Consider the following 25,058-nt stretch of genomic DNA (forward strand, 5'->3'; position numbering starts at 1 on the left):
TAGTCCCAGCTACTGGGGAGGCTGAGGCAAGAGAATGGCGTGAACCCGGGAGGCGGAGCTTGCAGTCAGCCGAAATTGCACCACTGCACTCCAGCCTGGGCGACAGAGCGAGACTCTGTCTCAAAAATAAATAAATAAATAAATTAATTAATTAATAAAATAAAAATATTTTCTTGCTTTACAAGAAGGAAGAACTGAGATCCTGTTTTTTGAATGCAAGTTAAATACAAAATCCACTCTCTGACCAAGATGAGGGGGAAAAAATCATTCTTCAACATTTCAGTTCTCATGCAATGAAATCCAAAGGTCTGTGGAATCCACCTTTTCGATTCATGTACTGCCTGTACTTCCTCTTCTGAGAGACATTTATGGCATAGGCATTTACAGAGCAATCCACCTTCTTACCTTTTGTGGAGTCAAAGGAGGCAAATTCCATTAACTTCATCATTTCTATTTCTTCCTCTGTTTTGCCCTCTAAGTCTTCCTCAGTAATCTGCCATTCTTTGCTCTTTGTTTCTTTCTTTTCCTCATCTCTTCTTTCATTCGGTTGAGAAGGGGAAGGAGATGTGGATTTATGTCGTCTTGGAGATCGGGAGCGTCTTAGGTGCGGGGATCGCGAGCGGTTCCTTCTCCCATCTCTCTCCGGAGACCTGGACCTTTCTCGGCGCCTGCGTTCTCTCTCACGGGATGTGGACCGGGAACGCCTACCTTCCCTCCGTGGGGAGCGGCTGCGACTGCGACCCATTTGGAGTCCCGCTCCCCGGAAACGACTGGTTTTTTGTTGTTTGTTTGTTTTTTGGAGACAGGGTATTGCTCTGTCACTAAGGCTTGAGTGCAGTGGCAGGGTCATGGCTCACTGCAGCCTCAACCTCCTGGGCTCAAACGATCCTCCCAGTTCAGCCTCCTGAGTAGCTGGGACTACAGGCACGTGCCACCACACCCGGCTAAGTTTTTTATTTTTTGTAGAGATCGGATTTTGCCATGTTGCCCAGGCTGGTGTCCAACACCTCGACTCAAGCAATTCACCCACCTCGGCTTCTCAGAGTGCTAGGATTACAGGCATGAGCCACCATGCCTTGGCCTCTTCTGAAATCTACTTTGTCTAATATTAATATAGTCTCTCTGGTTTTCTTTTGATTAATGTTAACATATCTGTTTGTGCCTATCTATTTATTTATTTGAAATGGAGTTTCGCTTTTGTTGCCCAGGCTGGAGTGCAATGGCGGGATCTCAGCTTACTGCAACCTCCGCCTCCGGGTTCAAGCGATTCTCCTGCCTCAGCCTCCAGAGTAGCTGGGATTACAGGCATGCGCTGCCACCCTCAGCTAATTTTTGTATTTTTAGTAGAGAGGGGGTTTCACCGTGTTGTCCATGTTGGTTTCGATCTCCTGACCTCGTGCTCCACCCACCTCGGCTTCCCAAAGTGCTGGGATTACAGGCATGAGCCACCGCTCCTGGCCAAAAACACAAACTATTTTATAGTTGAAGAATTTGCCGGGCGCAGTGGCTGACGCCTGTAATCCCAGCATTTTGGGAGCCCGAGGCCGGTGGATCACGAAGTCAGGAGTTCAAGACCAACCTGGCCAAGATGGTGAAACCCCGTCTCTACTAAAAATACAAAAAATTAGCCGGGCGTGGTGGCACGCGCCTGTAACCCCAGCTACTCCGGAGGCTGAGGCAGATAATTGCTTAAACCTGGAGGGGCGGAGGTTGCAGTGCCACTGGACTCCAGCCTGGGAGACAGAGCGCGACTCCGTCTCAAAAAAAAAAAAAAAAAAAAAAGAATTTATGTCTGTAGTTGTCTGAGGATTGGTTAGGGGTAGAGTAAGTAGGGAGGAATGAGTAGAAAAGATTACAGAGGGGCACAAGGGAGCTCTTGGGGGCAATGGTTATGGTTAATCACCTTCCTTGTGGTGATGATTTCATGAAAGTATACATATGTCAAAAATTATTGAATTGTACTATTTAATAATACGCAGATTATTGTTAAGGTTGTAGGAAATAATTGGGAAGTAATGAAAGAAAAAATTGATCTACAGCCTGGGCAACATGGTAAAATCCGTCTCTATCAAAAAAATACAAAAAAAATTAGCCAGGCATGGTGGTGCCCACCTGTAATCCTAGCTACTCGGGAGGCTGAGGTGGGAGAATCGTTTGAACCTGGAGGCAGAGGTTGCAGTGGGCTGAGATCGTGTCACTGCATTCTAGCCTGGGCGACAGAGTGAGACCCTGTCTCAAAAAAAAAAAAAAATTAATATATCTTACTACCCAAACATGAGAATTGTTAGTAATTTGGCCACTATCAAACTCTACAGACACATTTTCAAATGCCTAAGTGTTATCTGAATTTTTTTTTTTTTTTTGAGATGGAGCCTCGCTTTGCCTTGCCCAGGCTGGAGTGCAGTGGTGTGATCTCAGCTCACCACAGCCTCTGCCTCCTGGGTTCAAGTGATTCTCCTGTCTCAGCCTCCCAGGTAGCTGGGATTACAGGTGTGTGCCACCACATCCAGCTACTTTTGTGTTTTAATAGAGACAGGGTTTCACCATATTGGCCAGGCTGGTCTCGAACTCCTGGCCTCAGGTGATCCACCCACCTCAGCCTACCAAAGTGTTGGGATTAGGATTACAGGTGTGAGCCACCGAGCCTAGCCTAAATTTTTTTTTTTTGAGACAGAGTCTTGCTCTGTTGCCCAGGCTGGAGTGCAGTGGCACAATCTCGGCTCAGTGCAACCTCTGCCTCCCGGGTTTAGGTGATTCTCTTGCCTCAGCCTCTCGAGTAGCTGGGATTGCAGGCGCCTGCCACTATGCCCAGCTAAATTTTGTATTTTTCGTAGAGATGGGGTTTCACCATGATGGACAGCCTGGTTTTTTAAAAATTGTAATATTTTATTGTGTTAATAAAAATAGTTTGACATTTCTCACATTGCTAAGGTCAGTTTATATTTGTCATATAGTAGCTGCTATTATTGCAATTTTACTGAAATGTGTATTTTTATTTTAATATTCACCCAGTAATCCAAACAACAGACCTTGAAACTTTTCCAGTATACCTCTCTCACTACCGTAATCAACTAATCACAAAATTCTGTCATTTCTACCTTCTCGTCTCTCATATCTGTTACCTCCTTTCTGGTCTCATTGTTAATGTATTAGGTTAGACCCTCATTTCTCTTCTGGACAATTACAATAATGTGTCCCATTTTCTTTTCTTATTGCTAAAGACATTAAGCCAGGGAAGGTAAGATGGCTCAGGCCTGTAAATCAGCACTTTGGGAGGCCAAGGCAGTAGGATCACTTGAGGCCAGGAATTTGAGGTGAGCCTGGGCAACATGGTGAGATCTTGTCTCTACAAAAAAGTTTTTAAAAAATTAGCTGGGGGCCAGGCGCGGTGGCTCACGCCTGTAATCCCAGCACTTTGGGAGGCCGAGGTGGGTGGATCATGCGGTCAGGAGATCGAGACCATCCTGGCTAACATGGTGAAACCCTGTCTCTACTAAAAATATAAAACATTAGCCGGGCGTGGTGGCGGGCGCCTACAGTCCCAGCTACCGGGGAGGCTGAGGCAGGAGAATGGCGTGAACCCAGGAGGCGGAGCTTGCAGTGAGCTGAGATCATGCCACTGCACTGCAGCCTGGGCGAGAGAGCAAGACTCTGTCTCAAAAAAAAAAAAAAAAAGTAGCTGGGCATGGTGGTGCATGCCTGTAGTCTGAGGTACTCCAGAGGCTGAAGTAGGAAGAGCACTTGAGCCTGGGAAGCAGAGTCATCTGTAGTGAGCTGTGATTGAGCTAGTGCACTCCAGCCTGGGTGACAGAGCAAGATCCTGTCTCAAAATAATAATAAGCCAATAAATTTAATAAAATATGAAAAGACAATTTTCCTTGAATATTTAAATGTTGATTACAAGCTGATCAGCTATGTATTTTGTGATTATTATACATATATGTTTACAAATATATATACTATGTATTTAAAATATTTCTTTCTTTCTTTTTTTTTTTTTTTTTTTGAGATGGGGTCTTACTCTGTCGCCCAGGCTGGAGTGCACTAGCTCAATCACAGCTCACTGCAGACTTGACTTCCCCAAGCTCAGGTGATCCTCCCACCTCAGTTTTTGTATTTTTGGTAGAGACGGGGTTTTGCCATGTTGCCCAGGTTGGTTTCGAACTCCTGGGCTCAACCAATCTGTCCGCCTGGACCTCCCAAAGTGCTAAGATTACAGGAGTGAGCCACCATGCCCAGCCTTCTGTATTTTTATATATATATTTACAAACACCATTAACATCAAGGGTTTTATTAGTTTTATCTTTTTTTTTTTTTTGAGATGGAGTCTCACTCTGTCACCCACACTGGAGTGCAACGGTACGGTGTCAGCTCACTGCAACCTCCACCTCCTGGCTTCAAGCGATTCTCCTGCCTCAGCCTCTCAAGTAGCTGAGATTACAGGTGCCTGCCACCACGCCCGGCTAATTTTTGTATTTTCAGTAAAGATGGGGTATCACCATGTTGGCCAGGCTGGTCTCAAACTCCTGACCTCAGGTGATCCGCTTGTCTCGGCCTCCCAAAGTGCTGGGATTACAGGCATGAGCCACTGCGCCCAGTCTGGTAATATTATTTTGATGCTTTCTCAGGATTACATTAATATTACAGACCCAAAAGAAAAGTAATACCATCTCACACAAACTGAGATGATAAAATCTGGGTCACAGATAATTTGATTCTTGGTTGAAGTATAGGGCTTGGCTGCTTCTTACAGAGTCATTTGATTGGTTTCTCTATTTCTAGTCTTGACACTCTTGACAAGCTTTTAAATGTTTCTTGAATGTAGGATTTTCCTGTCATCTTCCAAATAGAATACAAATTCCTTAGCCTGACCTATAGTACCCTTGATAATAAAACAGTTATCACCAGCAGCCTCAACCCCGGCTAGTCTCCCATACAAACAGGCTTCCCACCAGGCCCAACAGCTCTTTCTCAGCCAAATCCACCTCCCCTGGAAGACTCTACCAAACTTCCAGCAATTGTTTAAGACTCTAGGCACTCTAGCAAGACTTTTGCAGCACTTAAATCTATAATTATTTATTAATAGCCTGTAAACCCTCAAGGGACAGGGCCAGGAACTTAATAACAGTTGTTAAAGTTTGCCTGAATTAATAAGTTTTCTCTTCTGTCCATGGGCACAGTGACCCTTCAAGATTGCTAACTAGAGAGGATTTTTCCTCGTGCAGATGTCTCGTGGTTTTGGTTTACATGTTTTGTGATCGTAGATTTTGTTATGGATTTGCCTAGTACAAGACTCACCTTTTCAGAGTCCCCTCAGGACTTTTATTTATTTATTTATTTATTTATTTATATTTTGAGATGGAGTCTCTCTCTGTCACCTAGGCTGGAGTGCAGTGGCACGATCTCAGCTCACTGCAAGCTCCGCCTCCTGGGTTCATGCCATTCTCCTGCCTCAGCCTCCGGAGTAGCTGGGACTACAGGCGCCCACCACCGCGCCAGGCTAATTTTCTGTATTTTTAGTAGAGACAGGGTTTCACCGTGTTAGCCAGGATGGTCTTGATCTCCTGACCTCGTGATCAACCCGCCTTGGCCTCCCAAAGTGCTGGGATTACAGGCGTGAGCCACCGTGCCCAGCCTATTTATTTATTTATTTATTTAATTTTAGCTTAATTTTAGGCTAGCCAAGTGACACAATGGGAGTGGAGAAGGAACAAAGAAATCTGTAACTGGTTGTGATCAATTAGTTGTAAACACCACTGCACTTGGACCAGCCTCCCTCAGGACTTCTTAAGGAAGGGAATCAGTTTATCGAGTAGATAGCACAGTGTCCAAACACTAAAAAGTTACCAAGCAGTTCTATGGTTTTTCATTCTTGATTTTGTCCACAATTTTTGTTAGAGAAATATCTGGAGCTGAAGATTTATAAATGAGGCCCAACATTACTCATTGTTTTTATTCCAAGTGGTTCTTAGCATATGGCAACTTGTATTGTTTCTTATTTAATTTTAAATTAGTCATGGGCTGGGCGCAGCGGCTCACGTCTGTAATCCTAGCACTTTGGGAGGCTAAGGTGGGTGGATCACTTGAGGTCAAGAGTTCAAGACCAGCCTGGCCAACATGGTGAAACCCCATCTCTACTAAAAATACGAAAATTAGCCAGGCAGTAGTGGCGCGTGCCTGTAATCCCAGCTACTCGGGAGGCTGAGGCAGGAGAATCACTTGAATCTGGGAGGTGGGGGTTGCAGAGAGCCGAGATTGTACCACTGCACTCCAGTCTAGGGAACAGAGTGAGACCCTGTCTCAAAAAAATAAAAAATTAATTAATTAGTTAATGGAGTACTCATTAATCATGGCAGACGGTGTCTCACACCTGTAATCTCACTACTTTGGGAGGCTGAGGTGGAAGGATGGCTTAAGCCCAGGACTTCGAGACTAGCCTGGGCAACATGATGAGACCTCATTTCTACAAAAAATACAAAAATTAGCCAGGCATGGTGGCACACACCTGTAGTCCCAGCTACTAGGGAGGCTGAAGTGGGAGGATCGCTTGACCCTGGGAGGTCAAGGCTGCAGTGAGCTGTGATCACACCACTACACTCCAACCTGGGCAACAGAATGAGACCCTATCTCCAAAAAAAAAACAAAAACAAAACAAAACAAAACAAAATAGATGTTCACTACTGTTCACTTGCAAAATTTCATGATAAAAAAAATAAACCCACTAAGACAGCATGAACAGGAGAGGAGTGCATAGGGGTGCATCTCCTTACATAAACTTTCTACCAGTCTGCTTTCAAGCCCTCCTTGTGCCTTGGCTGGCAGAAGTCTATGGTGCCATCAAGTTTGGAAGCTTTTCAGAGTCTGTGGCTTGCTTCCTGTTGTCTTTTACTCACTGTGGGCTTAGGCTTTGGCTTTCTTTGGTTATTCAAGTCAACATCCGCTTTTCAGCTTCCAGTATAGTTGTCATTTCTCATCTGTTACATCTCTTATGGTGATTAATTTTATGTGTCAACTTTACTGGGCTAAGGGATGCCCAGATAGCTGGTAAAACATTATTTCTGGGTGTTTTGGGAAGACATTAGCATTTGAAACAGTAAACTGACTAAAGAAGATCCATTCCCCTAGGCATCATCTAATCCATTGAGAGCCTATATAGAAATAGAAAAGGCAGAGGAAGAGAGAATTCTCTTTTTTTTTTTTTTTTTTTTTTTGAGACAGAGTCTTGCTCTGTTGCCCAGGCTGGAGTGCAATGGTGTGACCTTGGCTCACTGCAACCTCCACCTCCCAGGTTCAAGCAATTCTACTGCCTCAGCCTCCTGAGAAGCTGGAATTACAGGCACCCCACCACCACACCTGGCTAATTTTTGTATTTTTAGTAGAGATGGGGTTTCACCATGTTGGCCAGGCTGGTCTCAAACTCCTGACCTCAGGTGATCCACCCACCTCAGCCTCCCAAAGTGCTGAGATAACAGGCATGAGCCACCACACCTGACCTTTATGTCTTTGTATAGTACTTTCCAAAGAAGAGTTCTGTTAATGTTTGTGGTTATTACTGATTAGCTTGAATAGCAGACACAAATGCCCTTGGGGGTACACAAAAAACTTTCAAGAACATTGAAGTTATTAAAGCGATTCTCCTGCCTCAGCCTCCTGAGTAGCTGGGATTATAGGCATGCACCACCATGCCTGGCTAATTTTTGTATTTTCAGTAGAGACGGGGTTTCACCATGTTGGTCAGGCTGGTCTCGAACTCCTGACCTCATGATCTGCCTGCCTTGGCCTCCCAAAGTGCTGGGATTACAGGTGTGAGCCACCGTGCCCGGGGGTGCCTGGCTAATTTTTGTGTTTTTTGTAAAGATGCGGTTTCACCATGTTGGTCAGCCTCGAACTCCTGAGCTCAAGCAATCCGCCTGCTTTGGCCTCCCAAAATGCTGGGATAACAGCCGTTAGCCACCGCGCTCAGCCTGGAACCACCTTAATCAAGTGATCAAGGTCAACATTGCCAGTAATAAATAAGACACATGAACATTATGAATCTCATGATATGATTGAAGACATTCCATTTCTGTAATATTCTTCCAAAAAGCATAACCTCAATTCAATCACAAGAAAACATCAGACAAATCCAGATTTTTTTTTACACAGTCTCACTGTCACCCATGAAGGAGTGCAACGGCACAATCTTGGCTCACTGCAACCTCCACCTCCCAGGTTCAAGCGATTCTCCTGCCTCAGCCTCCTGAGTAGCTGGGACTACAGGCATGCGCCACCACACCTGGCTAATTTTTTTGTATTTTTAGTAGAGAGGGGGTTTTACCATGTCAGTCAGGCTGATCTTGAACTACTGACCTCAAATGATCCAGCCACCTCGGCCTCCCAAAGTGCTAGGATTACAGGCAGGAGTCACCACGCCCGACCAAACCAACCCAGATTGAGGGGTATTAGACAAGATAATTCTTCAAAAGTGACAAGGGCATGAAAGACAAGGTAACACTGAAGTATTGAGACTGTAGTAAAGGTAGAAGTAACTAAAAGTATTTCTGGGTAGTATTCTGGAATATAAAAAGGATATTAGTGGGAAAATGAGCAAAATATGAATAAGGTTTTCAGTTTAATAGCATTTTACTATGCTATAATAGGATGTCTTTAAAAAATAGTATTTTACTAGATGTTAAATTTCTTGGTTCTGGCAATTGTGACACGGTTATGTAAGATGTTAACACTATGGGAAGCTAGATGAGGTTTATAAAGAAATTGTGCTATTTTTGCAACTTTTCTATAAATCCACAGTTCAAAATTTAAAAAGAATAAATATGGCTAAGAATATGAAACACCCTCTCTGCACTTTTTCCACTTCCAGTGTTAACTTATGGCTAATGCTGTATTTTCATTCTAGGGCAAAATTGCTATATTATAAAGTCTATTAATATAAACAAAATGTATGTGGAATGAAAACCTATGATCTAACGACTCCTTTTGATATGAATGTGGTTAAGTAACATACTCACTACATTTGCCAGGGACTCAACTTCCAGAGTCCTGCCTTTAGGCAGGACTAAAAATAAAACTCTCTAAAAGTTAGTCCCCACTTTGCCATTGATTCTGTTTTTTGTTTTTCTTCACTCTGTCACCCAGGCTGTAGTGCAGTGGCACACTCATGGCTCAGTGCAGCCTCAACCTCCTGGGCTCAAACTATTCTCTTGCCACAGCCTCCTGAGTAGCTGGGACTATAGGGGCACATCACCATGCCCAGCTAATTTTTTAATTTTTTGTAGAGACAGAGTCTTAATATGTTGCCTAGGCTGGTCTCATACTCCTGGACTCAAGTGATTCTCCCGTCTTGGCTTCCCAAAATGTTGGGATTACAGGCATGAGCCACTGTGACCAGCCTGATTCTGTCTTTTTGAATGAAATGTGTGACTAGAAGAACTGAGTTCCTGCTCTCTGTACCTCTCCAGTCATACTTTTAACAGCCATAATAGTAAAACTTTAAAATTGGAATTTATTCAAATGTCTTTACACCTCAAATGGAATAAGAACTGGCATTAAATAAAACAGTAAAGCGAGAACAGAAGTTTAAGCTTGTGAGCACAAATTGTGAGTTTTATTTAACTGCAAGTGGTGCAACCTATGTAACACATTCTTTTCTCATCCGTGTTCTTTAACTGCTAATATTACCTTTACAGAGACAAACGTTATAAAATGTGCCTGACTGGTAATTTATTAACTCTATCTGTCAAGTGATAATATTCTGTAGGCAGCCTTTGAAATGATGTTTTGAGAATTTATTTACAACCATTGAACACAGATGGTTTTGTAAAACTGACAATTACAGGCTCCTTAAACTCACAACATACATATATTTCAATATTTAAATAGCCCATTTTCTTCAAAAGTAATTTTCTACTGCTTTTTCATAAAAATATAAAAAAGACAACATTTATAGTTTTAAAAACCTATATTTAACCCAAATCAAATTTTTTCTACAAATGATACCTCTTACCAAAAAGTTAAAAAGACATCACAGAGTACTGTGATGTTAAACCAAAGACTCATCACAATAACAGCATTTTACTTTTAAGAAATATTGTGCAGTATTTCCTTAACCTTTCATGCTAGATTTCAACTATGTATATCCTATGTAAACACACCAGATGAATCCTAGTCATTCATATTTATGCAGTAGACTGTCATATATGACCAGTTACCATACAAACTATAATACCATATTTTCAAAAATAGCAAAAGGCAATCTTTATGAAAGCTTAAAAAAAGCTTTTAATAAAAGGCGACCAACATTGCCCTAATTTTCAGTAAAAATTACCTCTTCTTCCTACCTGTCCCCTGCTTTGAATGGTACCTTTTATTGCATGTTAATACACAAAGATATTTCTAGCACTTCTACTTAAGTTAGCCTCTTACATGGCTGCTTTCTTTTCTGATACACTGACTTTTATCAGAAGGCACCAAGATTAGACTCCTAAGTAGTTTCAATTTTTTTGTCCCTTTTTAGGTTCCTCTAGAATAATTTTCCTCAGAAAAGGATAACTTGAAAAACTTAAGGAACCAGAAGAAAATGAACGACGTAACACAGCAATTTGAAACTTACAGCATTCAAAAACTATAAATATATTAATAGGCTCCTTGAACATACCACTTAGGACAAAAAGTCAGATAACTTTCTGAACATAAATGTAAAAATAGAGCACATTTATTAACAGTAGGAAAACTCCTAAGCTTACAGTAACAACATATTAAATCTTACGTAACACACAGCCAAAAGCATTAGAAATCCACTGCCAGATATCCTGATGCACCATCCTGAAAATATGTCTGATACATACCACTAACATATAAAACAAAGTATGGCATTTATTTCACAGAGAGAAAAGATAGTTTCATCACACAAACAGATTTGCAGATTTCAGCTTTAAGTTCTAGAGATATATTTTAAAGATAAAAAAAACAAGATTCACCCTTCAAATAAAAAAGTCTCTCTATATAAGCCATTATTAATACTCTTTATGCTCTTACAATGTAAAACATTTAGAAACTTTTGAATTCTAGAAATGTTCACCAGTTAACCTACTTGGCCTTAACATATTCTAAATTCCCTTTCAAGAATCACATCAATGTTTTCAGTCCATCGGTCCAATATGAACGGAGCAACTCTATTTCTTTTTCTTCTTCTTTGGTGGTTCATCGTCAGAGCTGCTCTCTGTGCTGGTGCTACTGCTACTCGAAGAACTGGAATCTGAGTCTGAATCAGAGGAGGAGGAAGAGGTTGTGGAGGAGGCTGAGGATGAGGAACTAGAGGAGCTTTCATCAGTGTCACTGTCCTCTGAGGAGGAAGAGGTAGATGTTTCTTCACTCTCTGATGAAGAATCACTGGCAGAACTGTCACTGCTACTGCTACTGGAACTGGTTACACTCTTAGACCTATTAGATAATACACAGTTATATACATGGGAAGGTGACATGTAATAGAACGTTAAAAGCAATTTCTTTTTTTTTTTTTTCGAGATGGAGTCTTGCTCTGTTGCCCAGTGTGGAGTGCAGTGGCACAATCTCAGCTCACTGCAACCTCCACCACCCAGGTTCAAGAAATTCTCTTGCCTCAGCCTCCCAAGTAGCCAGGATTACAGGTGCGCACACCGACGCCCAGTTGATTTTTGTATTTTTAGTAGAGACGGGGTTTCATCATGTTCACCATGTTGGCTAGGCTGGTCTCGAACTCCTGACCTCATGATCCGCCTGCCTCAGCCTCCCAAAGTGCTAGGATTACAGGTGTGAGCCACTGCGCCCAGCCAAAAGCAATTTCATATGATTCCGTTTATATATATGCTTATATATTGAAGCTTTGCTAGCATGTTATCCTTAGGTTTGATGTTTTGGAGATTGTCTAACTGTTGTAAACCACAGTCCCTCTCTTTACAAGGCATTGTTACTTCAGCAACTTAATTCTCTTGGATGGAATTCAAGATAAGCATATCTACTATATTACGCTTCAGAGGGAATAATGTTAGAATAAAGCTGCAGTATAACAATTGGGTCTATTTAAACCTCATGTAGCTTAGCTGGTGACTGTTTCTTCATCTTTATTTTAACTACTTCAGACCAGATATGGCTGGCCAACAATTTCTTACCAGTCTATTAATACTTCCTATTCTAAGCCAAGAGAAGACAATTATTTATTGTTTCCAGGTATAAGGACTCTAGAAAGTTGGAGTAAAAGGAGAAATGGAAGCAATGCCTTTCCACACAGGTTAAAAAAAGGAACTTATCAGAAAATAGGATGATTATTTAATTATAAATTGCAGTAAGAGGCTTCAGATCCAAATCTTATAGCTATTTTTTTTTGAGACAGAGTTTCGCTCTTGTCGCCCAGGCTGCAGTGCAATGGCATGATCTTGGCTCACTGCAACCTCTGCCTCCCAGGTTCAAGCGATTCTCCTGCCTCAGCCTCCCAAGTAGCTGGGATTACAGGCATGTGCCACCACACCCAGCTAATTTTTGTATTTTTAGTAGAGACAGGGTTTCACCATGTTGGACAGGCTGGTCTCGAACTCCTGACCTCAGGTGATCCACCCACCTTGGCCTCCCAAAGTGCTGGGATTATAGGCATGAGCCACTGCATCTGGCATAGCTATTGTTTTAAAATCACTGTTCCCATCCCTCCAATTAGTATTACATGTTATCTATAAAACACTGCTAAAACCACACATACCTTTTTTTCTTGGCCTTTCTTTCTACATTGGTTTCTCCAATGCTGATAAACACGAGGGGGAAAAAAGCTCCTGTTAATAGAGTGATCATACACAGCTCAGACAAGCCCTTCTGCTATCCCCCAAATCATTTTACTCTGGAGAAACATTTTGTGTTTTTATCACATACAGAGTATAGTATTTCTTATTATAAGCAAGTGGAAAGTCTGCCATTGTAGGCTGTATATGGCACATGCAGTCAACTTAACCAGCATTTAAGCAAGACAATGTATCTTAGCACCTGTATAAAAGTCAGGTAAGTTAGTAGTTAAGATGATTAAATTTTTTTAGTCTGGAACTTAGGCTGATATAGCTATATCACTACCTCCTGAACAACAGAACAAAGCTAATAGCACAATAGCCATAATTTTTCAAAAGCAGCCCTTTAATTTAAAATAACTATTTCTTTTTCTGCATGTCCCCTTTTATTTATTTATTTTTTTGAGACGAAGTCTTGTTCTGTTGTCCAGGCTGGTGCAGTGGCGCGATCTTGGCTCGCTGCAACCTCCGCCTCCTGGGTTCAAGGAATTCTTCTGCCTCAGCCTCCCGAGTAGCTGGGACTACAGGTGTGTGCCACCAAGCCCGGCTAATTTTTATATTTTTAGTAGAGACAGGGTTTTACCATACTGGCCAGGCTGGTCTCAAACTCCTGACCTCATGATCCACCCACCTTGGCCTCCCAAAGTCCTGGGATTACAGGTGTGAGCCACCCTGCCTGGCCGAGTTATTTACTCTTTAAAGACCAGAAATGTAATACTTCAAAACTATGCTCACCCACATTATTTATAAAGTCTGGTAAATTTGAATGAAAGGGACAAATGGCTTGCTGCTATTATTCTGTCAAACAACATGCATACTAAATCACGTTTTTAAATTACAGAATTAGGCCAGGTGCAGTGGCTCACACCTGTAATCCCAGCACTTTGGGAGGCTGAGGCGGGCAGATCATTTGAGGTCAGGAGTTTGAGACCAGCCTGGCCAACATGGTGAAACCCTGTCTCTACTAAAAAAAAAAATACAAAAATTAGCCAGGCTTGGTGGTGCAAGCCTGTACTCCCAGCTACCCAGGAGACTGAGGCAGGAGAATCTCTTGAATCTGGGAGGCGGAGGTTGCAGTGAGCTGAGATCACACCATTGCACTCCAGTTTGGGCGACAGAGCAAGACTCTGTCTCAAAATAAAAACAACAACAACAAGAAAAAAACAGAATTAATTCTATCACCACTGTCCTGTAAATTTAACTCTTTTTTTTCTTTTTGAGACAGGGTCTCACTGTTACTCAGGCTGGAGTGCAGTGGCATGATCTTGGCTTACTGCAACCTCTGCCTCCCAGGCTCAAGCAATCCTCCCACCTCAACCTCCGGAGTAGCTGGGACTACAAGCGCACACCACCATGCCTGTATTTTGTATTTTTTGTAGAGACGGGGTTTTACCATGTTGCCCAGGCTGGTCCTGAACTCACAAGCTCAAGCAATCTGCTCACCTCAGCTTCCCAAAATGTTGGGATTACAAGTGTGAGCCACCACACATGGCCAACATTTTTATATCCTGGCCTTCTCTATATTTCCTAGATAATGCTTCCGTCATTGTTTCCTGAGTCTCCAAACATAAACATGTATTTATGTAAAGTTTTTTACACAATGGAATTACTTACTGAATTGTCATTTTGGGAGTAAAATAAGAGGGTGAAGTATACTTGTTAAATTATAACTGAATCAAAACTCAGCAATCTTTTTTTTTTTTTGAGATGGAGTCTCCCTCTGTCACCCAGGCAGGAGTGCAGTGGCAGGATCTCGGCTCACTGCCAGCTCCACCTCCCGGGTTCATGCCATTCTCCTGCCTCAGCCTCCCGAGTAGCTGGGACTACAGGCGCCCGCCACCATGTCTGGCTAATTTTTTTGTATTTTTAGTAGAGACAGGGTTTCACCATGTTAGCCAGGATGGTCTCGATCTCCTGATCTCGTGATCCACCTGCCTCAGCCTCCCAAAGTGCTGGGATTACAGGTGTGAGCCACGGTGCCCAGCCAGCAATCTTTTTTAACAGAGCCAGATTCATGTAATTATATATATTTTTAGACCAAAATACTTGTGAGATACAATTAGAAAAACAAAAGTAACTGTCAAAATAAAATCTTATTTATTTATTTATTTTTTGTAGAGATGAGACTTGCTATTTTGCCCAGGCTGGTCTCAAACTCCTGTCCTCAAGTGATCCTCCCACCTTAGCTTCCCAAAGTGCTAGGATTATAGGTGTGCGCCTAAACTAGAATGAAAATTTTCATAATCCGTATTTCATCCTTTAGGACACAGGTCTTCAAACTTTTTTTTTTGCTTACATTCCTAATAAAATAATTTCTGGAAAACTCATACTTGCAATTCTAAGTTTTAATATTTGCAAAGGGCATATTATATACATATTATAAAAAGTTCTACAATAATTTAATACCTATTATTCACATAAGAACATATGAACATTTTTAACAGCTGATACTTTTTTTTTTTTTTGAGGCAGAGGCTCGTTCTGTCGCCCAGGTGGGAGTGCTGTTGCGTGATCTTGGCTCACTTCAACCTCTACCTCCTGGGTTCAAGCAATTTTCCCGTCTCAGCCTCCTGAATAGCTGGGATTACAGGTGCCCGCCACCATGCCTGGCTAACTTTTGTACTTTAAGTAGAGATGGCGTTTCACCATGTTGGCCAGGCTGGTCTCGAACTCTTGACCTCAGGCTATCCACCCACTTTGGCCTCCCAAAGTGTTGGGATTACAGGTTCCCGCCACCACGCCTGGCCTTTTTTTAAGAAACAGGGTCTTGGCAGATACTACTTAGCCCAGGGCCTGGTGGCTAGGCTGGTTGTCTCCTTTCCAGTTGGAGGCTTCTGCTGCAAACATTCTCCACCAGATCATGGGTCAGGCCAAGAAGCGTGTGAAGTTGATCCCCCTTTTTGTATTTATTGGAACTGGAGGTACTGGAGCAGCACTGTTTCTCTCGCGTCTGGCATTGTTCAATCCAGATGTTTGTTGGGACAGAAAGAATAACCCAGAGCCCTGAACAAACTGGGTCCCAATGATCAATACAAGTTCTACTCAGTGAATGTGGATTACAGCAAATTGAAGAAAGAAGGTTCAGATTTCTAAATGAAATGTTTTACTATAAAGCTCCTTTAGAATGAAGGTCTTCCAGAAGCCATCCGCACAATTTTCCACTTAACAGGAAATATTTCTCCTCTAAATGCATGAAATCATGTTGAGGTAATCTACTAGAGATTACACTGATTAATAAATAACTGAAAGTTGGAAAAAAAAAAAAAAAAACAGGGCCTTGCTATGTTGCCTAGGCTGTTCTTAGACTTCTGGCCTCAAGTGATCCTCTTGTCTTGGCCTCCCAAAGTGCTGGGATTACAGGCATGAGCCACAGCATTTGGCTGATAGTATAAATTTTAATAACTATTACATTAAAACAAACTTATTGGTAATGTGTATATATATATATTTTTGGCGAGATAGAGTCTCACTGTATCACCCAGGCTGGAGTACAGTGGTGTGATTTCAGCTCCCTGCAACTTCTGCCTCCTGGGTTCAAGCGATCCTCCTGCCTCAGCTTCCCAAGTAGCTGCGATTACAGGGTGTACCACCGCACCCAGCTAATTTTTGTATATTTAGTAGAGGCAGGGTTTTGCCATGTTGGCCAGGATGGTCTTGAACTCCTGACCTCGAGTGATCCACCCACCTCGGCCTCCCATAGTGCTGGAATTACAGGCGTGAGCCACTGTGCCCAGTCCGGAAATGCATTTCTTAATGACAGATTTTTTTCTAGTTTATGTATCTATAAATAAATGTTTCTTCATGGTAGAATGTGACCAGGTTTGGCATCAATTAAATTCCTGTTTTTAAATTTTATTTTATCAATAGAGATGGCTCCTTGGGAATTATTTCTTATTTTTTCTTTCTTTTTTTTTTTTTGAGATGGAGTTTCGCTCTTGTTGCCCAGGCTGAAGTGCAATGGTGCAGTCTCAGCTCACCACAACCTCTGCCTCCTGGGTTCAAGTGATTCTCCTGCCTCAGCCTCCCAAGTAACTGGGATTATGGGCATGCACCACCACGTCTGTATAATTTTGTATTTTTAGTAGAGATGGGGTTTCTCCATGTTGGTCAGGTTGGTCTCAAACTCCCAACCTCAGGTGATCCACCTGCCTTGGCCTCTCAAAGTGCTGGGATTACAGGCATGAGCCAACGCGCCCGGCTTAATTCTTATTTTATTTTTATTTTTATTTTTTGAGACGGAGTCTCGCTCTGTCACCCGGGCTAGAGTGCAGTGGCGCGATCTCGGCTCCCTTGCAAGCTCCGCCTCCTGGGTTCACACCATTCTCCTGGCTCAGCCTCCCAAGTAGCTGGGACTACAGGCGCCCGCCACCACACCCGGCTAATTTTTTGTATCTTTTTAGTAGAGACGGGGTTTCACTGTGTTAGCCAGGATGGTCTCGATCTCCTGACCTCGTGATCCGCCCGCCTCGGCCTCCCAGAATGCTGGGATTACAGGTATAAGCCACCACGCCCGGCTTAATTCTTAAGTGTCACATATTTAACCTAGAGAAACCCTAACCTAAATAGATTGATTGGAATGGAAAGACTTTTGTTATTTCCATGTCACTCAGTTCTCTGCATTCCATCTGTTATATTCCACAAGTCACATAATAATATTCCATTAAAATATGCTTTTTAATTGACAATTCAATTAGGTCCTCTTCAATTTTGCTGAGGGAAAAACCTTAAAAAAGTATTTACTCTCAGCTGGGTGCGGTGGCTCACGCCTGTAATCCCAGCACTTTGGGAGGCCGAGGCAGGCAGATCACGAGGTCAGGAGATCGAGACCATCCTGGCTAACATGGTGAAACCCAGTCTCTACTAAAAATACAAAAAATTAGCCAGGTGTGGTTGCACGCACCTATATTCCCAGCTACTCCGGAGGCTGAGGCACAATCACGTGAACCTGGGAAGCAGAGGTTGAAGTGAGCTGAGATCGCACCACTGCACTCCAGCCTGGGTGACAGAGCGAGACTCTGTCTCAAAAAAAAAAAAAATTTTACTCTAAAAAATTATGACCAGCTGGGCACGGTGGCTCATGCCTATAATCCCAGCACTTTGGGAGGCTGAGGTGGGTGGATTGCTCGAGCTCAGGAGTTTGAGACCACCCTGGGCAACATGGCAAAATCCCATCTCTACCAAAAATACAAAAAATTAGCCAGGCATGGTGGTGTGCACCTGAAGTCTCAGCTACTGGGGAGGCTGAGGTGGGAGAATTACTTGAACCCAGGAGGTGGAGGTTACAGTGAGCTGAGACTGCACTCCAGCCTGGATGACACAGTGAGACCCTGTCTCAAAACAAACAAACAAACAAAACTATTATGACCATTCACTTTCTCAGCACAAACACCACTATTCTGAAAAACCGTCTACGTTTTTATACGTGAGGACAATACACTAAGGTATGTTAGAGATGGGTGAGAGGTATACCTTTCTTTTGTGAGATTAGAAAAGTGTTGTTGGAAAAGGGGAAGTAGAAAAGGAGACCAGTAGGCAAGTTCTCATCAGATTTGTTTTAAGGAAGAATTGTATATGAATGTTGATAATCTAGAAATTGGTTATCTATTTCTGCATAACTCTTGAAGAACTTTCACATCACAAATTGGAAGACTGTTGCCTTGAAAGTCTAAATATTTAAGACACTATTATACAGCTAACAGCCCTTAGGAAGATGCTTTTTTTTTTTTTTGAGACAGAGTCTTGCTCTGTTGCCCAGTCTGGAATGCAGTGGCACAATCTCAGCTCACCAAAACTTCCACCTCCCAGGTTCAAGTGATTCTCTTGCCTCAGCCTCCTGGGATTACAGGTACCTGCCACCATGCCCGGCTAATTTTTGTATTTTTAGTAGAGATGGGATTTCACCATGTTGGCCAGGTGTGGGCCTCCCAAAGTGTTGGGATTACAGGTGTGAGCCACCCCGACCAGCCAATTCTTCTTTTTATAAACATAAATCATAGCATATTATATATTCTGTTCTCTACCTTAATTAATATACCTGATACTTCTTGGATAGCTTTCCATGTCAGCTCATATAATCTATCTGTTAATTCAATTGTCATTTCATTGACAGTTGAGGCAAAAAAGCAAAATGATTAAGACCATGAATCTGGGGGACAGGCTGCATGATTTAACACTTAACTTTTTCTTCTTACTAGCTGTATGACAATGAGTAAGTTATTCAACATCTCCTTGCTTTAGTTTCTTCATATGTAAAATGAAGACAATAATACTGCCTACCTTAATAGTGTAGATATCAGGTTTAAATAAGCTAATAAAGACCCTAGAATAGTACTTGGCACACAGTAGCATCCATTAAACATTAGTAACATTATAATTAAAATCTGGAGAACCACCATGAAACGTCTGGTCCTTAATTCTATATACACATTAAAAAAATACTCCTTTGGATACCACATGTAAACCTACCTTTGTTGTAATAATAATCTGTTTTCTTTTTCTTTTAAAGCTTTCTTTAGTTCTGCTGTCCTTGAGGGCCTATGTAGGTATTTTCTTTTTCCTGTGCATTCATAAGTCCAATGTCCAAATTCCAAGCATTTCTGACATCTTACATGTTGCTTATTTGCTTCACTACAGAAAAAAAATAGAATACAAGCCTTAAAATTCTGTCTTGTGACTTTCACCCTAAAAACTATAAAAAATATAAAGGATAAAATTATGTTTACTCTTACGGTCCAATTCATAAAAATCAACATTTTACCCTTTATGTTACGTGAGATTTAATACAACAAAGTATAGTAAGTGTAATGACATGGTTTGGCTGTGTCCCCATCTAAATCTCATCTTGAATTCCCACATGTTGTGGGAGAAACCTGGTGGGAGGTAACTTAATCATAGGGGCAAGTCTTTCCTGTGCTGTTCTTGTGATAGTGAATAAATCTCACAAGATCTGATGGTTTTAAAAATAGGAGTTTCCGGCCGGGCGTGGTGGCTCACACCTATAATCCCCGCACTTTAGGAGGCTGAAGCAGGCGGATTACGAGGTCAGGAGATTGAGACCATCCTGCCTAACGTGGTGAAACCCTATCTCCACTAAAAATACAAAAAAATTAGCCAAGCGTGATGGTGGGCGCCTGTAGTCCCAGCTACTCGGGAGGCTGAGGCAGGAGAATGGTATGAACCCGGGAGGCAGAGCTTGCAGTGAGCCAAGATTGCACCACTGTACTCCAGCCTGGGCAACAGAGCGAGACTCCGTCTCACACACACACACACAAAAACACACAGGAGTTTCCCTGCACGGTCTCTCTCTCTTTTCCTGCTGCCGTCCATGTAAGACATGACTTGTTCCTCCTTGCCTTTTCCCATGATTGTGAGGCCTCCCCAGAGATGTTGAACTGTGATTCCAATAAACTTCTTTGTTTTGTAAATTGCCCAGCCTTGGGTATGTCTTTATCAGCAGCATGAAAATGGATTAATACATATAATAAATGGTTAAAAGCATAGACCTTGAAGTTAAGATACAGTTGAATTCAAATCTTGACTCCTCAATTCTGTTCCAGTTATGAGAGACTAGAGCATTCAGACTACTTTCCAGCTCAGAACTAGAAAAGACTGTCAAGACATTTTTAACAAGCTTCTTTAAGAATCAGAAAATCGGCTGGGTGCGGTGGCTCACACCTGTAATCCCAGCACTTTGGGAGGTCGAGGCAGGCGGATCACGAGGTCAGGAGATTGAAACCATCCTGGCTAACACGGTGAAACCCCATCTCTACTAAAAATACAAAAAATTAGCCGGGTGTGGTGGTGGGCGCCTGTAGTCCCAAGCTACTGGGGAGACTGAGGCAGGAGAACGGTGTGAACCCGGGAGGCAAAGCTTGCAGTGAGCTGAGATCGCGCCACTGCACTCCAGCCTGGGTGACAGAGTAAGACTCTGTCTCAAAAAAAAAAAAAAAAGAATCAGATAATCAGGCCGGGAGCAGTGGCTCACACCTGTAATCCCAGCACTTTGGGAGGCTGAGGCAGGTGGATCAGGAGGTCAGGAGTTCGAGACCAGCCTGGCCAACATGGTGAAACCCTGTCTCTACTAAAAATACAAAAATTAGCTGGGCGTGGTGGTGGGCACCTGTAATCCCAGCTACATGGGAGGCTGAGGCAGGAGAATCATTTGAACCTGGGAGGTGGAGGTTGCAGTGAGCCGAGATTGCACCATTGCACTCCAGCCTGGGCAACAGGGTGAGACTCCATCTCAAAAAAAAAAAAAAAAAATCAGAGAATCAACAAGGGGGTCAAGCTGACCAGCTGAAATGGCTCAGGTTTGTAATCCCAGCATTTTGGGAGGCCACGGTGGAAAGACTGCTTGAGGCCAGGAATTTGAGACCAGCCAGGCAGGACAACACAGCAAGACTCAATCTCTACAACAAATTTTGAAAAATTAGCCAAGGCCAGGCCCGGTGGTTCACGCTTGTAATCCTAGCACTTTCGGGGGCCAAGGGAGGCAGACAACTTGAGCTCAGAAGTTTGAGACTAGCCTAGGCAACATGGTGAAACCCTGTCTCTAAAAAAAACTACAAAAATTAGCCGGGTGTGGTGGCAAACACCTGTAGTCCCAGCTACTTGGGAAGCTGAGATAGGAGGTGCACTTGAGCCCAGGAGTTCGAGGCTACAGTAAGCTATGATTGCGCCACTGCACTTCAACTTGGGTGACTCTCTTTTTTTTTATTTTTTATTTTAAAGATGAAGTCTCACCCTGTTGCCCAGGCTGGAGTGCAGTGGCACGATCTCGGCTCACCACAAGCCTCCCAGGTTCAAGCGATTCTCCTGCCTCAGCCTCCTGAGTAGTTGAGACTACAGGCAAGCACTATCACGCCCAGCTAATTTTTATATTTTTTGTAGAGGTGGGGTTTTGCCATGTTGGCCAGGCTGGTCTCAAACTCCTGGCCTCAAGTGATCCACCTACTTCCGCCTCCCAAAGTGCTGGGATTACAGGCATGAGCCACTGCACCTTGCCTGATTCTGTCTCTTAAAAAAAAAAGATGGCCAAGTGCGGTGGTGGCTCATTCCCATCATCCCAGCACTTTGTGGTCGCTTGAGGTCAGAAATTCGAGACCAGCGTGGCCAACATGGTGAAACCCGTCTCTACTAAAACAAAAATTGCCAGGCTTGGTGGCACACACCTGTAATCTCAGCTACTCAGGAAGCTGAGGCAGGAGAATCGTTTGAACTTAAGGAGGCGGAGGTTGCAGTGAGCTGAGATCATGCCACTGCATTCTGGCCTGGGTGACAGACTAAGACTCCGTCTCAAAAAAAAAAAAAAAAAAGAATAATCAAAACAAGATATGGAAGAAGATAGAAATCCAGAATTAAGTCAACTTTTGTGCTGGGTGTGTCTGTCCATCGCAAGAGGGTAAGCATCACATATGACAAGCTAGGGAGATAAACTCTGTGTCAGAGTTAAGACGAAGGGCTATACCCTACAAATAAACCCAAGTTTTTACAAACTTCAGCCAACTTCTAGTTACCTAGAAGACTGAGAAAAATCCAGTCCCTGAAATTGGACTGAGATACAGCCAAGGAAGAAAAAGAAGTAAAAGAATTGAAAAGGAAGAAATAAACCTGTCATTTCTTATCGATAACGTTAGGTACACTGTAAATCCTAATGAATCTACAGATAAAATATTTTGAAATAATTAGAATTAAGTGAGTTTAGCAAGGTTTTAAATTTGGGTCAGCAATTTTTTTTTTTTTTGGAGACGAAGTCTTGCTCTGTCACCCAGGCTAGAGTGTAGCGGCGCGATCTCGGCTTACTGCAACCTCTGCCCGCCAGGTTCAAGCAATTTTCCTGCCTCAGCTTCGGGAGTAGCTGGGACTACAGGCACACACCACCACACAAGGTTAATTTTTTTTATTTTAGTAGAGACGGGGTTTCACCGTGTTATCCTGGCTGGTCTCGAACGCCTAGGCTCAGGCAATCCACTTGCCTCAGCCTCCCAAAGTGCTAGGATTACAGGTGTGAGCCACCGTGTCCGGTACAGGTCAGCAAATTTTTCTGTAAAGGGTCAGGTAGTAAATATTACAGGCTTTGTGGAACAAGAGGCAAAACTGTGGATGTTATATAGGTACTCATATAACATGAGAGAAAACAAATTTCCATATTTTGTGGATGAAATGAAGGCTCATATATAAACAACATTCTTAGCTTATGAGCCTCCAAAAACAGGTAGCAGGCAGGATTCAGTGACCATGGTTTGTGGAACCTTATATTAGCTATAGAGACACCATATAAAGATGAATTGAGTTTCTATATAACAAAAACAGTTTTCGTATTTTGTTTGTAGAGATGAGGTCTCCTTATGTTGCCCAGGCTAGTTTCAAATTCCTGAGCTCAAGTGATCCTCGCACCTTGGCCTCCCAAAGTGCTGGGATTACAGGCGTGAATCACTGCACCCAGCCACAAAAACAGTTTAAAAGGAACTTTTTTTTTTTTTTGAGATGGAGTTTCACTCTTGTTGCCCAGGCTGGAGTGCAATGGCGCGATCTCAGGTCACTGCAACATCTACCTCTCAAATTCAAGCGATTCTCCTGCCTCAGCCTCCTGGGTAGCTGGGATTACAGGGGCACGCCACCACACCCAGCTAATTTTTTGTATTTTTAGTAGAGATGGGGTTTCACTATGTTGGTCAGGCTGAGCTCGAACTCCAGACCTCAAGTGATCCACCCGCCTTGGCCTCCCAAAGTGTTGGGATTACAGGTGTGAGCCACCGCACCTGGCTAAAAGGAATCTTTTAATTAAAATTTTTTTTTTTTTTTTTAGAGAAGAGGTCTCACTAAGTTGCCCAGGCTGGTCTTGAACTCCTGGGCTCAAGCAACCCTCCTGCTTTGGCCTCCCAGATTACAGACATGAGCCACTGCATAAGTGAACATTTTAAAAAGATAATATTTATAATAATCCTAAAAACTACCAAATACCTAGAAAACAGAGAAAAGAAGTGTGAGACTTTTATACAAAAACAAACCTTAGGCCAGGCGTGGTGGCTCACACCTGTAATCCCAACACTTTGGGAGGCCAAGGCAGGTGGATCACAAGGTCAGGAATTCAGGACAATCCTGGCCAAGATGATGAAACCCCATCTCTAATAAAAATACAAAAAAATTAGCTGCGTGCAGTGGTAAACACCTGTAATCCTAGCTACTCGGGAGGCTGAGGCAAGAGAATTGCTTGAACCTGGGCAGCAGAGGATGCAGTGAGCCAAGATCACACCACTGCACTCCAGCCTGGGCGATACAGTGAGACTCCATCTAAAAAAAAAAAAAAAAAAAAAGTGACTGAGATAAATTAAATACCGATAAAAGTAGCTAAACAAATAGAGGGATATACCATGTTCATAGACTGGAAGGTTCAGTATTATAAAATGTCAATTCTCCCCAGATTCCTGTATAGATTCAAAGCAATTCCAATAAAAATCCCAAAAGTTTTTTTGGGTGCAGAACTTAACAAGCTCATTCTAAAATATGTACACAGCCAGGCTTGATGGCTCTCTCCTGTAATCCCAGCACTCTGGGAGGCCAAGGTAGGCAGATCATTTGAGGTCAGAAGTTCGAGACCAGCGTGGGCAACACGGTGAAAGCCCATCTCCACCAAAAATATTTTTTAAAACATTATCTGGTCATGGTGGCACACACCTGTAGTCCCCAGCTACTTGGGAGGCTGAGGCAGGAGAATTGCTCAAACCTGGGAGGCAGAGGTTGCAGTGAACCAAGATCGTGCCACTGCACCCTAGCCTGAGGGACAGAGTGAGGCTCCATTTCAAAAAAAAAAAAAAAAAAAAAGAAAGAAAAAAAGAAAAAAGTGGGCCAGGCTCAGTGGCTCACGCCTGTAATCCCAGCACCTTGGAAGGTCGAGGCAGGCGAATCACCTGAGGCCAGGAGTTCAAGACCAGCCTGGCCAACACAGTGAAACCCCATCTCTACTAAAAATATAAAAATTAGCCGGGTGTGATGGTGCATGCCTGTAATCCCAGCTACTTGAGAGGCTGAGGCAGGAGAATTTCTTGAACTCAGGAGGCAGAGGTTGCAGTGAGCCAAGATCACACGAATGCACTCCAGCCTAGGCAACAGAGTGAGACTCCATCTCAAAAAAAAAAAAGCGTACAGAAATTCAAAAGGCCAGTAACAGACAAAATGCCCTTGTAAAAGAACAAGTAGGGAAGATTTTAATTAAAAAAAAAAGATGGATAACAGAAAAATAAGATGAAGTAGAAT

General features: G+C 42.8%; 2 protein-coding genes and 1 pseudogene across 8 annotated transcripts in view; 1 reads left to right on the top strand and 2 right to left on the bottom strand.

Annotated features, from left to right (window-relative positions):
* Positions 1–228: 228 nt before the first annotated feature.
* LOC129036387 (U4/U6.U5 small nuclear ribonucleoprotein 27 kDa protein-like) lies at positions 229–760 on the bottom strand. The gene has a single exon (XM_054487417.2). The coding sequence runs from the start codon at positions 743–745 to the stop codon at positions 287–289; it is 459 nt and encodes a 152-aa protein (XP_054343392.1). The 5' UTR covers positions 746–760; the 3' UTR covers positions 229–286.
* An 8,815-nt stretch (positions 761–9,575) lies between these two features.
* ZCCHC10 (zinc finger CCHC-type containing 10) overlaps positions 9,576–25,058 on the bottom strand; it is a 29,546-nt gene continuing 14,063 nt past the window's right edge. For 2 of the 7 annotated variants that reach the window (XM_054487419.2, XM_054487422.2), the window contains 3 exons: positions 19,269–19,430; positions 12,728–12,769; positions 9,576–11,439 (listed from right to left, as the gene is read on the bottom strand). In XM_054487419.2, coding sequence (XP_054343394.1) covers positions 11,172–11,439; positions 12,728–12,769; positions 19,269–19,430 — 472 coding nt within the window. In that variant the 3' untranslated portion in view covers positions 9,576–11,171. Of the gene's footprint in view, positions 11,440–12,727; positions 12,798–19,268; positions 19,431–25,058 lie in introns of all 7 variants that reach the window. The other 5 variants (XM_054487428.2, XM_054487426.2, XM_054487423.2 and 2 more) reach the window with 3 other exon arrangements.
* LOC129037095 (cytochrome c oxidase subunit NDUFA4-like) lies at positions 15,032–15,896 on the top strand (annotated as a pseudogene).

This window comes from Pongo pygmaeus, chromosome 4 (genome assembly GCF_028885625.2).
Source record: "Pongo pygmaeus isolate AG05252 chromosome 4, NHGRI_mPonPyg2-v2.0_pri, whole genome shotgun sequence".
Taxonomy (NCBI): domain Eukaryota; kingdom Metazoa; phylum Chordata; class Mammalia; order Primates; family Hominidae; genus Pongo; species Pongo pygmaeus.

Coding starts and splice junctions, on each gene's coding strand:
- LOC129036387 (XM_054487417.2), bottom strand. CDS start 745: ATGGGTCGCAGTCGCAGCCGCTCCCCACGGAGGGAAGGTAGGCGTTCC.